This window comes from Struthio camelus, chromosome 2 (assembly GCF_040807025.1).
Source record: "Struthio camelus isolate bStrCam1 chromosome 2, bStrCam1.hap1, whole genome shotgun sequence".
Taxonomy (NCBI): domain Eukaryota; kingdom Metazoa; phylum Chordata; class Aves; order Struthioniformes; family Struthionidae; genus Struthio; species Struthio camelus.
In genome coordinates, this window is record NC_090943.1 from 147,091,306 (window position 1) to 147,106,024 (window position 14,719).

The 14,719-nt window shown below is 38.9% G+C and overlaps 1 protein-coding gene across 4 annotated transcripts in view; it reads right to left on the minus strand.

The window, feature by feature from the left end:
• The window catches only part of VPS13B (vacuolar protein sorting 13 homolog B), a 484,859-nt gene extending 471,996 nt beyond the window's left edge, over positions 1 to 12,863 (minus strand). For all 4 annotated transcript variants that reach the window (XM_068932943.1, XM_068932945.1, XM_068932942.1 and 1 more), the window contains exons 1-3: positions 12,744 to 12,863; positions 11,912 to 12,070; positions 4,713 to 4,856 (exon numbers count right to left, since the gene is read on the minus strand). In XM_068932943.1, coding sequence (XP_068789044.1) covers positions 4,713 to 4,856; positions 11,912 to 12,058 — 291 coding nt within the window. In that variant the 5' untranslated portion in view covers positions 12,059 to 12,070; positions 12,744 to 12,863. The remainder of the gene's footprint in view (positions 1 to 4,712; positions 4,857 to 11,911; positions 12,071 to 12,743) is intronic.
• Positions 12,864 to 14,719: the final 1,856 nt, after the last annotated feature.

Genomic DNA, 14,719 nt, shown 5'->3' on the forward strand with positions numbered 1-14,719 from the left:
AAATTGTTTACAGGGTCTATCAACAATAAACCAAGGGAAGCCAAGAACAGCTCTTCAAGGTGATGATTTCATCCTTATCTCATTCCATGTGTCTGGCATTACAAATATGTCACATAGATGACAGACCTATGAAGTCTTTATTGTATACATAATGTCAGCACTCCAGAAGTTGAAACTGCTAAGTCGATTTTAAGAACACGAATTCAAACATTTTTCATTAATTGCAGCCAAAATCGTCTATCGGGTTTGAGTATTAAGGCAGAATCAAATTAAAAAGTTTAGTTCTTATTTTAAATGAAATCAATCATCAGAAAGGACAGGAACGACATGGAACTAAAGCCCTTTTTTTGGTCTAAAAGGGTTGTAAGTCTTACTGTGAACCCCAAAACCACAGACAATTGTCAGCTTTAGTTGTAAATTCATATTTACACATATAATTTAAAAAAAATACAGAAAGTTACATTTATTACATATATATACTTATACTCATGTATATACACACATATAAGAACAGGTAACATCCCCTTTGTTCTGGTACTGGTCATACTAAGCTACTAAAACACAAATAAAAGTGGTTTGAAATGGCACAGGATTTCATATTTGTCATTAACTTGAGATTATTAGTTTAAGCAACATTAGCTGACAACATAAGTAGTTTGACAGCTGTCCTACAGAAAGCAATCTACTCTTCAGCTTAAACTTTGCATATAAATGTAAAAACTCAAGATGAAGATCAGATTTACTGAAGTAAAAAGATATCAGTGTTAAAATGAACAGGTACAAAGAAAATACATTTTAAGAGGGGGGGGGGGAGAGAGAGACAGACAGACAGACCTTGAGCTTCTACAGGACCTAATGAAAAGCAGAAACATGGGCGACTAAATGACTTTCCGTTAATCCTCTAATTTCAAGTTTTTACCATATTTCTGTTGCCATTGAGCAGCATACACATGCCCACAAACAGACAAACAATAAAACACCACTGATTGTCCATACAGCCACATGCAATTGAATTACTACAACTCAAGGAGAGATGCAGAAAAATAGCAAAACACAACTTAAGAACTGGAGCTAGCTTTATCATCTAAGCAAACACATTATATAACTATGCCCTCATCAAATACAAGGCTCCTGTCTTCACTTGCAAAATCATTCATAAACTTTTGCACTCCCTATCAACCATTTCATATTCAAGATCAATTCCTGCTTTCAGCATTGCTTGATGACGGGCTCTACTGATTTTCAAATAAGAACACGCGTGCTTCTGCTCTTCTGACCATCATACTTGGCAGCTGTTCTCTACCATTTTCACAAAGTTGCTATATTTGTTCAAAACCTTCTCCGTAATGCTTCAAAAAAGAAACAGGGGTTAATTACCTACATGCTGATCCGAACAACTACTTGATTTCCCTGTGGCCCTACATGGGCTTGTATCAATCTTGTAATTCTGTATTAATAATACCTGGGGTACTGACAGTCTTCCTCTTTAATATATATTAACTATTCCTGCTGCACTGCGTTCTGATTGAAGACAGAGACTCAAAACTAAAGCAGTAATACAGATAACACAAATGAGGAGATTCAAGAAGAAATCTGTTACTTCCAAGCCTGAAAATCAAAGTTGAACGTAAGGAAGGTGAGTCTTGTGATTATTTCTAATAATGCCTTTAAGGTGGAGGAAACAGATACTGGCCTGTCCTTCCCAAATTGCACAGACTGAATTCAAAGCCTCTGGTTTGGGGACAGAGGTATTGTGGCTAGAGATGAAGGGAATGAGATGAGGAGGAAATTTTAAATAGCTTTTCAATAAATAAACACAATTAAAAAGAGTAGAAAAAAGTTAATAGCCTGTTGCAGGGAGATCATCTAGACATACAGACCAAGATGATAGGTATGATAACATTAGAAATGATCATGCCTAAACCACCTGTAGATGACTATGCTGTACAAGACTACATTCAGGAGCCATAAAACAAGTACAGTTGCATTAAGCTTACAGACATCAAAATATGATGCAAAAGCATGCCTCACACTAAATTTTTACTATAGTTACTAGCATTAACCAAATTTATAACTAAGAGAGTACATACATAACATATTCAATAAAACACCGCTTTAATCGCTGTAAAGTTCTGTTCCTGGTGCAGCACAGTTATTTTCTATTTTATAAAGTAGACTTATTTAACACTTTCACAGTTACGGAAGTGGTAGCGTTACCCTGAAGAGAAGGGGAGAAACATTAATTAGAAAGCACAGAAAAGAAGGGAAAAATCATGACCTCCAAAATGCTCAAACTCCAAAACGTGCTAAAAAAAAAAAAAAAAAAAAGAATTAATGCTATGCTATGGATTTTGTATACTCCTGGGTAAACTGACCAGTTATGCAACATTTCTCCTTAGAAAAGGAGACTATTAGCATAAAACCAGAAGTAGAGCCATTACTGCCCATCTTACTGTCTACTACAAACTTTTACCTCAATCGAAGGGGATGCTGCAATAGCACGAAAAACAACAACAAAACCAACCAAACTAACAATGAAACCAAACCAACAATGACACAGCATCACTGGCTGTAAAGCACAGAAGCATTTCCAAAACTCTTCAAATAAATAAATGAGAGAGGGAGTTTACTGTTCACAAAATTCAGTAGGGACCCACCGACAGTACCTCAAACAGGGCTGTGTCCATTAAACCCCATATATCTCCAAAATAAACATTCTTTGAAATACTTCTCCCCCATCTTCCATGGACAGATATATCACATTAAGTTGAGACAAAAAAATTGAACTTTTGGTTAGGCAAAATTATACAAGAGCTCATTAGAGGTTCTGCCCAAGGGAAGGAAATGCAGGATTAAGCCCATAAACTTTTGAGAATTAAACTAAACTAAACTTTCTTGCTAATTATGCTTTTTGACGCCATAAAATTCTTGGCAGAACAGTTCCAGTCAGAGCTAAATTCACTGAAAGTTTATTTTACTACCATTTTTCATAGAAATATTCTATTTTTCTCACTCAGATTTTTCATTAACAAATTACACTTTTTTATTATAAAAGGAATAGCCTTATCCAATTGTACAGTCACACAGTAGAAGTTAGAACACAAGAATTTGACAACACATTGTCTTTTTATAAAAGATTTTCCAATAGTAAGTTAAGAAATAAAATTCATACCCTCAACTTCTTAAAACTATATCCTCAGAAAACAGTAAAAAAGTGTTTTCATTTACATTCTTATTAGTCAAAGATAAATCCTACTGTGGCACAGACCCAAATTTTACTCTCCTGAGTGTACATACCACTGAAAAATTTGTCCAAATGTCAGTTGTAATTTTCAAAAATCTTTTCTTACTTCTGAATCTTAAACATCTGTAACAAATACTTGTTTTGAGAGTGCTTTACACTCATGACATTTGACCTTTTGCTGTATGCACCACAAAATTTAAGTTTCAAATACCATGCAAGCAGGAAATCCGATCATTCCAGCAGTAGCCATCTGCGTGGTCTAATATCAAGTATTAGTTCTGGGCTGCACAGAGTCATATGCTACAAAACTTTTTCTGCAGCTCTTGTAATTAGTCGTAATTTGCTGCTTCTAAAATGCATTTCTCATGGAACATCTGGCCTTGAAATCTTACCATAACGCTGGAAAAGTATTTAGCATTTGGCTGTTAGTATGTGCACATGTGTGTATGTGCATGTGCATGCATGCATATAGATTAAGAATATCTACAGAACACAAGCATATGCTTTACGGGTGGTGTACCAAGGACTAGGGGTTTCTACTCTAACAACAAAAGCCTTTTAACTCCAGAAAGGTGAAAGAAAATCACAAGAAATTTTGAACATAATGGAAAAGTGTTCCCCAGTGCTCTTGCTGGCATATATCTAATCATTGGTATTAAATGTTTACAGCTCATCAAGCATGCTATTGAAGATCTGCAGGCTTTGTTTACATTAGATGTTTCTTTTGCAAGATCGTTAATGTAACTGGACTCTACACTGAAATTAAAACGTGAACAAGAATTTAAAATAAAACAAATCTCTCCCTAAAGAACCACACTGACACAATAACAAGTTTCAAAATTAACATCTCCAAGTACTTCTGACCGACAAAGCTAGAAGTATAGCAAGATTAAGCCACTGTATGTTTCAGTTTCATTGTGGCAGAAGGAACTTTTTCTTGAGCCTGTGAAATGGCATAAAGGACAAAGTATTACCAACAACTAAACAACTGCCCTTAGAAACCCTTGCACGCCTTGCACGTACCTCACGCTCCAGGAACCTTAAAGCACTCCTCCAATAATAGCAACTCATCTTTTGAAAATACTCAGTGCCCAGTGGTGCTGCACAAAACTTTCTCAAACAACCAGCACTGCTTCTAGGCTGGTAGAAGCTGGAAGCACTGAGGATGCTATACTGCTCTTGAAATCCATTCGTTGTCTAGTCATAAAAAAAACTCTGGCAGAGAATGCTATTAACCTGCTTTTACACCTGCAAGGACACCATTACAGCTAATAAAGAATACGAAATATGCATCAAGGAAAATATTAGTCACTATGGGAAAAACAACATTTATTAGCCACTGAGATAATAACAAGGACTACAACTTTGCATGCCAGATTCTTCTGACGGCTTAAGTAGTAATGACTTTTATAAATTATTATTCTTGTCAGCCTCTCAGTTTAAGAAATACATTTCTCATGTTTCTTACCTGAGCCCCATCCTTTAATTTCAAGATGCACTCCATTGTATTGATAGTGATGACCACTGGTTCTGATCCTAATTTTGTCCATGGCACATGAATTCGAAGTTCATGAATATGGCCACTTAAGAAAGTAAATGGTAGTTTCAGCTCCTAAAAAAAGTGATGAATTAATTAACTACTGAAACATATCAAAGATCAAAAAGACACATTTGTAACTTAAAAAAAATAAAGTTCCAGCATAAAACATAAAAAGGTCCTTCTCCCTCCCCAAATGAGAAGTGTGCCATGGGGCTTGGCAACTGCTTCATAATTGCTTGCATGCACATATTACAACTAGTCTGTTCAAAAGGAACATCTGGATTACGATGCCTGTGATAATTAAAAAGGTTTAAAATAACTTCTCTCACACGAAGCTATTGCAAAACGTGTCACTATTGCAGAAACAAGTAGAAATGAACCAGCTGGAAGTAAATACTTAAACCGACACACAACCTGCATTATTCTGAAGAGTGTGTATTTGGAACATAACAGAGTGACAGTAAGACATTTTATTCCAAAAATATTTTAGTGCTTTTGAGTTGTAAGAGCTCAGTGGCTTAAGACTGGCCACAGATAGAAATGAATGGTCTTCACAAAAGTATATGGAGCACTTACAAAACAAAAGAGTTTTAGTAAAAAAAATTAGGGGGCTTTTCGTTAGATCTATGTTTATTTGCTCCCTTTATTTTATGTAAGTATGGTTTGTACTCTTTTCTTCTAGTGCTAAAACAACGTTCAAGGTTAAGGGAACAAGCCATACAGAAGAGTAGAGGTCAAGACAGAAAGGCTAATCAAATCAAAATTATTCCATGAAGTAAAGATTTACCTGGCACATTTTAACTTAAACATGAGAATTTCTGCACATGTATAGTAAATCTGCTGAGCACCATCATGTAAAACACTTTCCATTTTCAATACAACTTATAATATGAATTTAAAACAAAAATAACGATTGAAATGGTTGTTTTTAAAAACAGACTAAGGTTACTAAGATAGGCATTCTAAGTTAGGAAATGCCAGAACTGCTACATTAATTTGGACCCTTGATTTATATAACTTGTGATGTCCTTTTAAATAACATGATGTCATATTAATTCTTCTGCAGAACCCCTACTTAACTTGGTGATCAGGAGGGAAGCACTCACTAGAGAAGGAGCTAGTCTGTTTTTCTTGTTGTCTTTTCATTCTCAATAATCAAGGCATTGCCCTATTCACATCAAACCCCTCAGTAAATACAAAGTTACTAAATTCCTCCTTGGCAAAATCCAGACTCTTACTCACCAAGGCCTAACCCAGATGTCAGGCCACTTTCAAAACTGATGCCTAGCTCTAGCAAGTCAGTCTAGAACTCCTAACAAATGCCTAGGCACTCCAGCTGGTCAACACGCAGCCCTTACCTCTGCAGGACAGCGCCAGTGAGCGAGCTGCTGCATGCAGTTAGTCAACAGAGAACACAAGGCACAGGTTTATCTGAACTCTTTGGATCTCAGGCACACAGCAGTGGACAGCACACTAGATGCCTCCATCTGCGTAGGATCCAGAGCGCTAACATTTCCCTAGTGGCTTCAGACTCTCCTCAAAAGCATCACCTTAAAGCTTTTCAGAGAGGACAGCCACCTGTGGCTAGAGACCTCATCCCAGGACTAGAAATACCAGATTTAAAATAATGAAAATAAACATTTAACATAAAATAAAGCAACAGTATTGGATATGCCAAAATTTAATTCAGCACTCTCAGTACTGAGTATTCTAACGATGCGGCTTCAATGATGATGCATCTTATTGTTCATCTGATCTCCTAGCCTGACATTTTTGGCCACACAGGTTTCCAGTTTTAATAGCAAGAAACAATGGCTGCCGTCACCTGAAGTCACTTATAACCTGGTTTTTAGGTCTACTTTTTAGATGCTGGGAACTCTAGGTCTGTTAGGTCGAGAAGGTAAGTGAATCTGTCTCCCATATGCCAGGTGGAAGTTTCGGCCATTAGGTTCACATGGCTAAAAATACCAGTGAGTTTTGGTAAAGTCAGGACTAAACTTGTGTTCAGAACCTCAGAATTTCCCTGGTAAGCTGAGCAACACAGGGACTTGAGTACCTCTGCACCTCAGCTCAGTTTAAGCACCTACATGCTTTGACACAGTACTCATATGACTGAGCAGGGGTCAAATACAGGAGTCAACGAAGCTCTCAGGCCAAGCAGGCAAGTTGCTCGGGAATTTCAGATACAGGCATCTAGAGGCGGATCCAAAAAGCCTGTTTTCCAGCACTGCTTCAACCTAGGGTTATCTCTACTTTATAGAAGTTCCACATGAAATGATGATTTTGCATTTAGTACTTCACATATAGTTTAAAGACTACCTTTAGAATATTTCTGTGAAGCTAGCTAATGTCATTATTTCCCTATATTTTTGAATCCATAATCAAGTCGTAGTTACATCATTTGAAAACCTACTATGAAATCCAATCAAAGTAGTTAGCATGTCATAAGTTCAGAGTCCCAAATAATCACAACTGCAATTACGACAGATTAGCATCATGAGAAAGTCTCTAGTTAGCCACCCAAAAAAAGATGACAACTATTCACATGTGTCAATACCTTGCACCACGACAGTCATCAGCTGCCAAAAGGAACAATTTTAAGGAACGTTCTCTCCACTCTCAGGCGGATGCCACCTTAGCCATTCTACTAGCAGTACAGAGAAGCACAGAAATCTAGCATCTAAGAGCTGAGAGTAGATGAAGTATATTGATTGCTGATAGAACCCTTAGTTCTAAGACAGCTATTCAAAGTTATAACTATTTTTTGCAGAGTACAGCATTCACTTTATAAGTTAGTTTTTTGGGTTTAATAAGCTTTCATGAATGAAGTTAAATAGACAAACCAACCAACCATCTCACTCTCTCTAATGTTAAGAGGACTCCTGGCTCCTACTTTGGCCATGCTTGCACAAAAGTACATCTAACTTCAAGCCTCCTTTCCATTAGATACAGTTCAGGCCTTCTCATAAGAACAGTTTGAAGAAATAGTTAATATGGTCTCCAAAGTGTTTTTTTCTTCATCTCATTCATATATATACACTGAAGGATTTTAGCTCAAGCCTTCCATCCTAAGAATTCAGCCTTAGGCATATAATCAGCACAAATAAAATTTTAATCCAGACAGTTTAAGTTGAGCCACTGAAAACCAAGAACAAGACAGCTTAAATATAGACATTGCTACACTGATGATATAATAAATGACAAAGTACCCTACATCCAGCAGCTTTGTAGACGACTAAGGAAATAAATGATCAAAAAATATGCAATCTAAAAATACATTACAATTTGGAGACAAAGCTTCCGCACATCAAGACAGCAAGCTATTATTGGCAGAAATTAACAGCAATAGAAATAATCTCAGCCGTGAAATTTTAATGCCAATCATCAATACTGCAATGTCTACTTGGATACAGATTTGTTTTCACACGTGGAAGTTGCGAGTTTTCTTCAAAAACCATTCTTGAATAGATTTGTTTTTCATTATTTGCTACATGGATTTAACACATTCTCATTTTTGTCTAGCTACCTACAAAAACTGAACAAAATTAGGAATGCTTTCAAAACGAGGTGATGCAGCCAAGCACACAGACACAGAACTCCTACATATTTAGGAGACAATTCATTTGTTTCAAAGGAATTTTGATACAAATGTTTTCTGACATTATCCTAATTGCACAAGCAAGTTTCCTTAAAGCAATGCAAAGAAGTCTTTGTTATTCTGCTTCAGTAGACAATAAAAAACAAATGTGTGTGCCAAATTTAGTAACTTGCTTATAAGATAACAAAGGCCATTTTTATTCATTTCTCTTTCTCTTGTGGAATCTTTCCTCTTTTCATTCAGTATTATGTTAAATCCTGACTATATTTTTTTCCACCTATGACAGATTAGACTTTGCATTTTCAAAACACCACATAAATCCTTCAAAAATTATGATATGGCATAAAACTGTTAAAATGTATGGATAAACTTGGGTCTTAATTGCAGTTACTTTCTTGGACTGTGTCTGCATTAGCAACATCTGCACTATACAAAAGGTTAGAAAGTTAGACTACACTAAGGAGTTAGTCTCCCTGCATTCTTGTTTTCACTTCTGTGGCTGTGCTGTCCAGGAAACAGAGGAGTAAGGGAACATTACAGTAGACAGTCTTTCAAGCACAGTAGTCCACAATACAATAAAAATCAGTAGTCTTTAGATCAAGTTGTCATTTGCCTGTTATCAAAGACCTCTTGTATTTTCCCTTTGAGTTAGTACAACAGCTCCCATAATGAGCTATGATACTATGGAAATATAAGTAAATAAATAAATAGTAAACAGAACTCTACATGCTTTTTTCCTCTTTTGTACCACTGGGTCAGCAGAAACATAACACACAAGCTAGTTGGGAAGCTCAAAGATAGTTCCTTTACCTCTGATATCACAGTGACCTTATATAAATGCTGCCAAAAGTGTTTAAAAGGCTTTCCCATAAAAATATTTAAGTTCAAAATCTAAATATAAAATACCCTCTTCGAAAGTAGTCTTTGTACAAGGTATCAGTTATTTTGCCTAGACAGAAAATTTCTAGGAACACTTACTCTTCCAGTACTTAGATCATTCAGGATAGGAAAGAGATAAGTATCAAAAACCTCTTCAGAGATCCTAATTGTATTGAATTCAATCTTCAGCTAAAGATAATTGTTATAGAACTAACTGAATATTCAAAGAGTGACACAATTATGTATGAAAGCTACACTGCAGCTAGAAGGTTACACCTAAATGCAAGCCAGTATTCAGCTTTCACTACAGAATTAGTATTGTCAAAAGAAAGGGGTGGGGGGGAGGCAGAAAGTTATTGCAATATTCAGTTTAGTTTAATAAGAGTACATAAAATATATATGAAAATATGTGAAATATTTTCAGGTACTGAAATGTTCTCTCTTTCGGCATGATATATCTTCTAAGTTAATATCTGATTTCAAAAGGTACTGTTTCTAATTTGGCATCAACAGAACAGACCTTCATACAGGTTTTCAAATACATCCCAAAAATAATTTAAAGTAAGATCTTCTAGAAGAGAGACAACATTGTGTGTACTTTGGAATTCTGGTTGGCCTGATAACAGGCGCCCCAGCATCATCTGCGCAACTGCAAGGAGTCAGGGGAGAAAACACAGATCTCTTCCCAGATCTGATATAAGGTGCTTTGTCCCGGTAATCTGTCAGCTGTGCTAATGTTCCCAAACAGTCATGTATAGCTCCACAGAAGGCTGGAATCTTCCAAAAAATATTCACAACTCCAGACAGGCTTTGGACACAAATGCATATGCCCTTGATATCACTAACTCATGTAATTAAGTCTGCATTCATACCAGATAAAGAGCAGGGAGTCAGGATAGAAAGGATTTTAAAAGTAAAGATAATCACAGGGAAAGTGACTAACTTTGGATATCCTGGCTCCATAGAGGTAGACAACCCAAATAAAGTAACGTATACTGGTAACTTCTACAGACTTTAGCATTTTAAGCAAGTTCCCTGCCAGCCGCAAAGACTGCGGGATGCAACATTACCATGTACAACATACTGAAAATGAGTTTGGTCAGGCAGGCATAAAGCAGCATCACTTCTGCAAGAGACACCCTAACAACACTCTGTGGGTCCAGTGCAGGCTCCAAAGTGTTGTAAATGCCAACTTCAGACCACTGCATTTCAAATAAACACTTAGCTAAACAATATTTTTAAGAAATTTGTTGAGCTCAACTTTGCATTCACTACATACTCGCATCCCCATTCAAGCCAATTTGAGTTGAACAAAGGTATGTGAAGCAAGATTTGCTTCATATAACAAGAGCTAAGACAGCAATACACTGCACTGGATATCTATATACCCAATTATTAGACAGGCAGGCAAAGAGGAGGCTGGGGGCACCTAAGCAGCAGACTGCAACTTTTTGAAAGGCAACTACACAGATGACACAGGCAAACTTTTAGTATGGTCAGGTAATACAGCAAGCCTAATACATTCATCTTCAAGTCACCATTTGTTATTAGGACAAACTTTCTCCCTGGAAGCGTACTACAGCACTGGAACAGTTTACCCAAAGAGGAATTTTTCACAATCAAGGCAGGAGATTCCAAGACTCAAGCTGACAAAACCACAGCTGACCTGACCTAATGGTGGCAGCAGTCCTGCTCAGAGCAGGGGGTCAGACTAGGTGACCTCCAGAACTTCCTTCCATTCAACACTTCTTTAATTCTAGGACATATACATTTAAAAATTCTCACCTTATTTTATCCAAAATTAAAACACAATCATTGTCTTTTTCAGTCTTCTTTCACAGGCCATATTGTCTAAATCTCCTATTACTTTTTGTTGCATTTCTCGCACCTCCTTCTGTTGGACTACATCTGGACCCAGGACTCTAGCTAAGACTCGCTGTCCCACGTGCAGTAGAGAACAGCTTTATCTGTCTCACACACGCAACTCCTCAAGCTATGAGCTCAGATAAGGATAGAAGGAAATAGTCCCTCAAGGTAAGTCTTACCCTGTTCATATTAACCACAGGCTCCAAAATTTGATATCAGGTGTTTTATTTCGTCAACATTCTCTTTTTAAGGCTAAGTTTTACAGCGCCTCTGAATGAATTCACGCAAATTAGCTGATAAAAACTATCTACTTGACTACTGTTATGTTTAGACACAACTGGAATGATAAAAATTGGAGTCATAAAACACTATATAGAACAAGAATCTGTGTTTAGTATGCATAATTTAAAAGAGGTCCTACTTCAGTTTGTTACATTTTGAATTAGTTACTATAGGCAATTAGTAAAATAAAACTGGGAAAGCAATTTAAATGTTTGTACTGTAAAACAATGCTCACTGAAAGAAGAAACGTGTACGTAAAGCCTTTCTCTTCACGCTCCATAACGTGCAGAATATGCAAAAGATTACCATTCATAATTAAACAAATGGCATGGAATTAACACAAAAATAACTAAATGAGAAGGGGGGAAAAAAAGAGAGAGATCTACATAAGAAGAAACACCATGAGTAATAAATGAATGTTTATCTGTGCAGACCAATGTAAATTATTTAGTCAACTTCTTTTAAATCAAAGACATATTGCATAACTGTAAACATATCATACCTGTTCAAGTACGTCCAATTTTAACTCCAGTTTACTAAGAACAACATCTCCTCCCCAGAGCGATAACTGTAGATCTGAAGGCTTTAAGTTTTTTATGTAGCGATTCACATAACTCATCAAAATAGGAGTTACATAGGACTCCAGCATTCTGGAAGATTTCTGTATTGCAGGTAAAGCACCAGGGAAAAGAAACAAAACAAAACAAAAAAAAACCTTTGAGATATTACTTACAAATCTGTCAGTATAATTTACAATAAAGCAACAGTCACATTGTTTGGCAATATGAAAAAGTATATTTCAAATTCCACTTTCTAAACAGAGTATGTGCGCAAACACATATACACAAACCTACACATAAAGACTATATCTATTTCAAGACGAAAACAGATCTACTTGCATTCATTAATTTCCAGCTTATATATATTAGAGCTAGTAACAGGCATGTTTATAATCAAAAGAAAAAAAAACAGAAACACAGAAGCAAGAGGACAGTTTACCACGCTTTCACATAAAATTTAAGAATTATTACAGGTAGATCCATACAAGCCCTGCCACTTTTAACTAGTGCGGGCCACACTAAAACATCACCTGAGAAACATGTCACCGACGTTACACCTCGAGTAACATACACCTAGCAAAAACGCCGTTCAGCTTGAAGCCACCCTTGCTTCGGGGCAAACCAAAACACGCCAGAACCCGAGGCGAACCTACGCTACCGTTTGACACCGCTCCCCCCCGACCCCCGCCCCGCCGCGGACTCCCCCCGCCCCGCGCCTCCCTTCCCCTCCACCCCCCGAGGAAGCCTCGCCGCCGCCGCCGCCCGCCCCCTCACCGCGGCGGCGGGGGCGCGGGAGCCCCGCGCGGGCTGCCCCTCCGCTCCGGCTCCGCCGCACAGGCACTTCCGGGTTCTGCGGCGCCTGTGTTCGCCTCCAGCGTCCGCCGCCTCCGGCTCTGCGAGAGCGCCGGGCGGAGCGGTTTGGTGGGAGCACCGAGGCGGGGCCGGATGTTGGGCTTGAAGCCGGCGGAGCTTCACGTCTTCTGCCAGGAGAGGGCGGGCGGGAAAGGGGGGGGGGGGGCCTGAACTTGGGAGGGGGCGGGGCTGAGGCAGCTCTTGCGCGCGCGCGAGCGCTGGAGCAGGGCGGGGCGGGGGCAGCCGTTAAAGGCGGCGGGCGAGGCGGGGCGGGGCGGTGGCGGCCGTTAGGGAGGTTGGGCGGGGCTGCCATGGGCGGTGGGAGGGGAAAGGCTGGGGGCAGCGAGGAGCGGCGGGGCGGTGGAGGCGCGGGATGTGGAGGCAGCAAAGCCTTCTAGGTCCAGCAGCCGTGTCTGCCGTTTCCTCACGCGGAGGGAGAGAAACAGGCCTTCCCGGTCCTTCTGCCGCGTTGGCTTAACTTACTGAGGTAGAAAACCTGAGGGAGGCTGCTTTGTTTGGGGGGGGGGGGGCTGTAACCCGTAATGAAACGAATCCCAAAGACGTGTTGCTGCCGTTGGCTGTGCGGCTCCAGCCAAGCCCCCTTCTGCAATTTGTCGTTGTGTTGGTGAGAGACTGCAGCAAGCGAACGTTGGGGGTGAATCTCTGTGGTGGCAAACGTGTCCTTTCCCATGTGTTAATAAAGAAACACCTTTAGTGTTTGGCTTTTGAGTGAGGTGCTGCTTAGGTTCACAGTTTTGGAAGTGAGAATAAAGTTAATAATAAAGGAAATAGTAAAGGAAATCTTTGGCTTTCTGCATGCCCAGAACCCTTCTCTATACATGGATTATAGAGAAATAGCCCTCCCCAACAGCCCGTAAAGATTTGATGTCTTGAGGGGTTGTTCCTGCAAGCAAATGCCTTGGACCTGCATCTTGAGGTGCATAAATTAATAGATTCCTTAAGGTTTGGCATGTGGATGATCTGGAATAGAGCATGGGCCTATGTTTTTTTCAGTGAAGTGCAATAGGCAGTGCCTGTAGGCATTGCTTTGATATAGATAATGAATAAGCTCTTACAAAGGCCTCTTCATCTGTTTTTTTTAAAAGGTCTGTGATGTGCCTGTTAAGTTTTATGTTCCTCATGAAAACTTAAAATTCTGCATGTAATCTGTACAGTGCAGTTATACAGCTGACAACAGAGAAGAAAGCAATATCTGGCATGTGAAGTAGGTTCATGTGAAGCAGGGCCTAAACAGTAAAATCTTGAATATCACTCAGACTACAGTGGCAGTATTTCAGTTGAAATCTGTCTGAGCTAATCAAGGCCTTGAGGCTGCAGTACATGATGAGTTAGCTATCCGTTCTGCCTCCAGTATACCCATGAGTTAATCATGAATCTACTGTGGTTTTAGATAAACCATCACCTCACTAGCTATGCCATATTCACTCTTGAATCAAAGCCCATACTTTTGTATACACTTCACAAACAGTTGAAGCAGTGCGGACTGTTTTTACCCTTATGATGAAGGTCACCACTTCCACAGCTCATACTAAAACAGAATTTTTAACTGTTCTTCGGCAGTTTAAATTCACCAACTGTGAGATGTTACCCTGTAACTGAGAGAAGGTAGTAAACAGGTAAGGGATAGAAACATCTTAACGGCATCAGTGATCACTAATTAAGGATGTGCTTCCAACTCGCAATTTCTCTGGTGTTAAGTTTCTTGATGGGGTTCCTGTTCATCACCACTACACACGTATGTCCCTTTGCTAAAATTGTGGGAGTGATGAGTTTTACTGATACAACTTTTTGTGAGACTGCACTGCAAGCCAGCTCAGTGAAATAATCTGTGTTCATAGAAGCAATCTCATTTATAGCGCAGCCTCCCTACGGAGTTA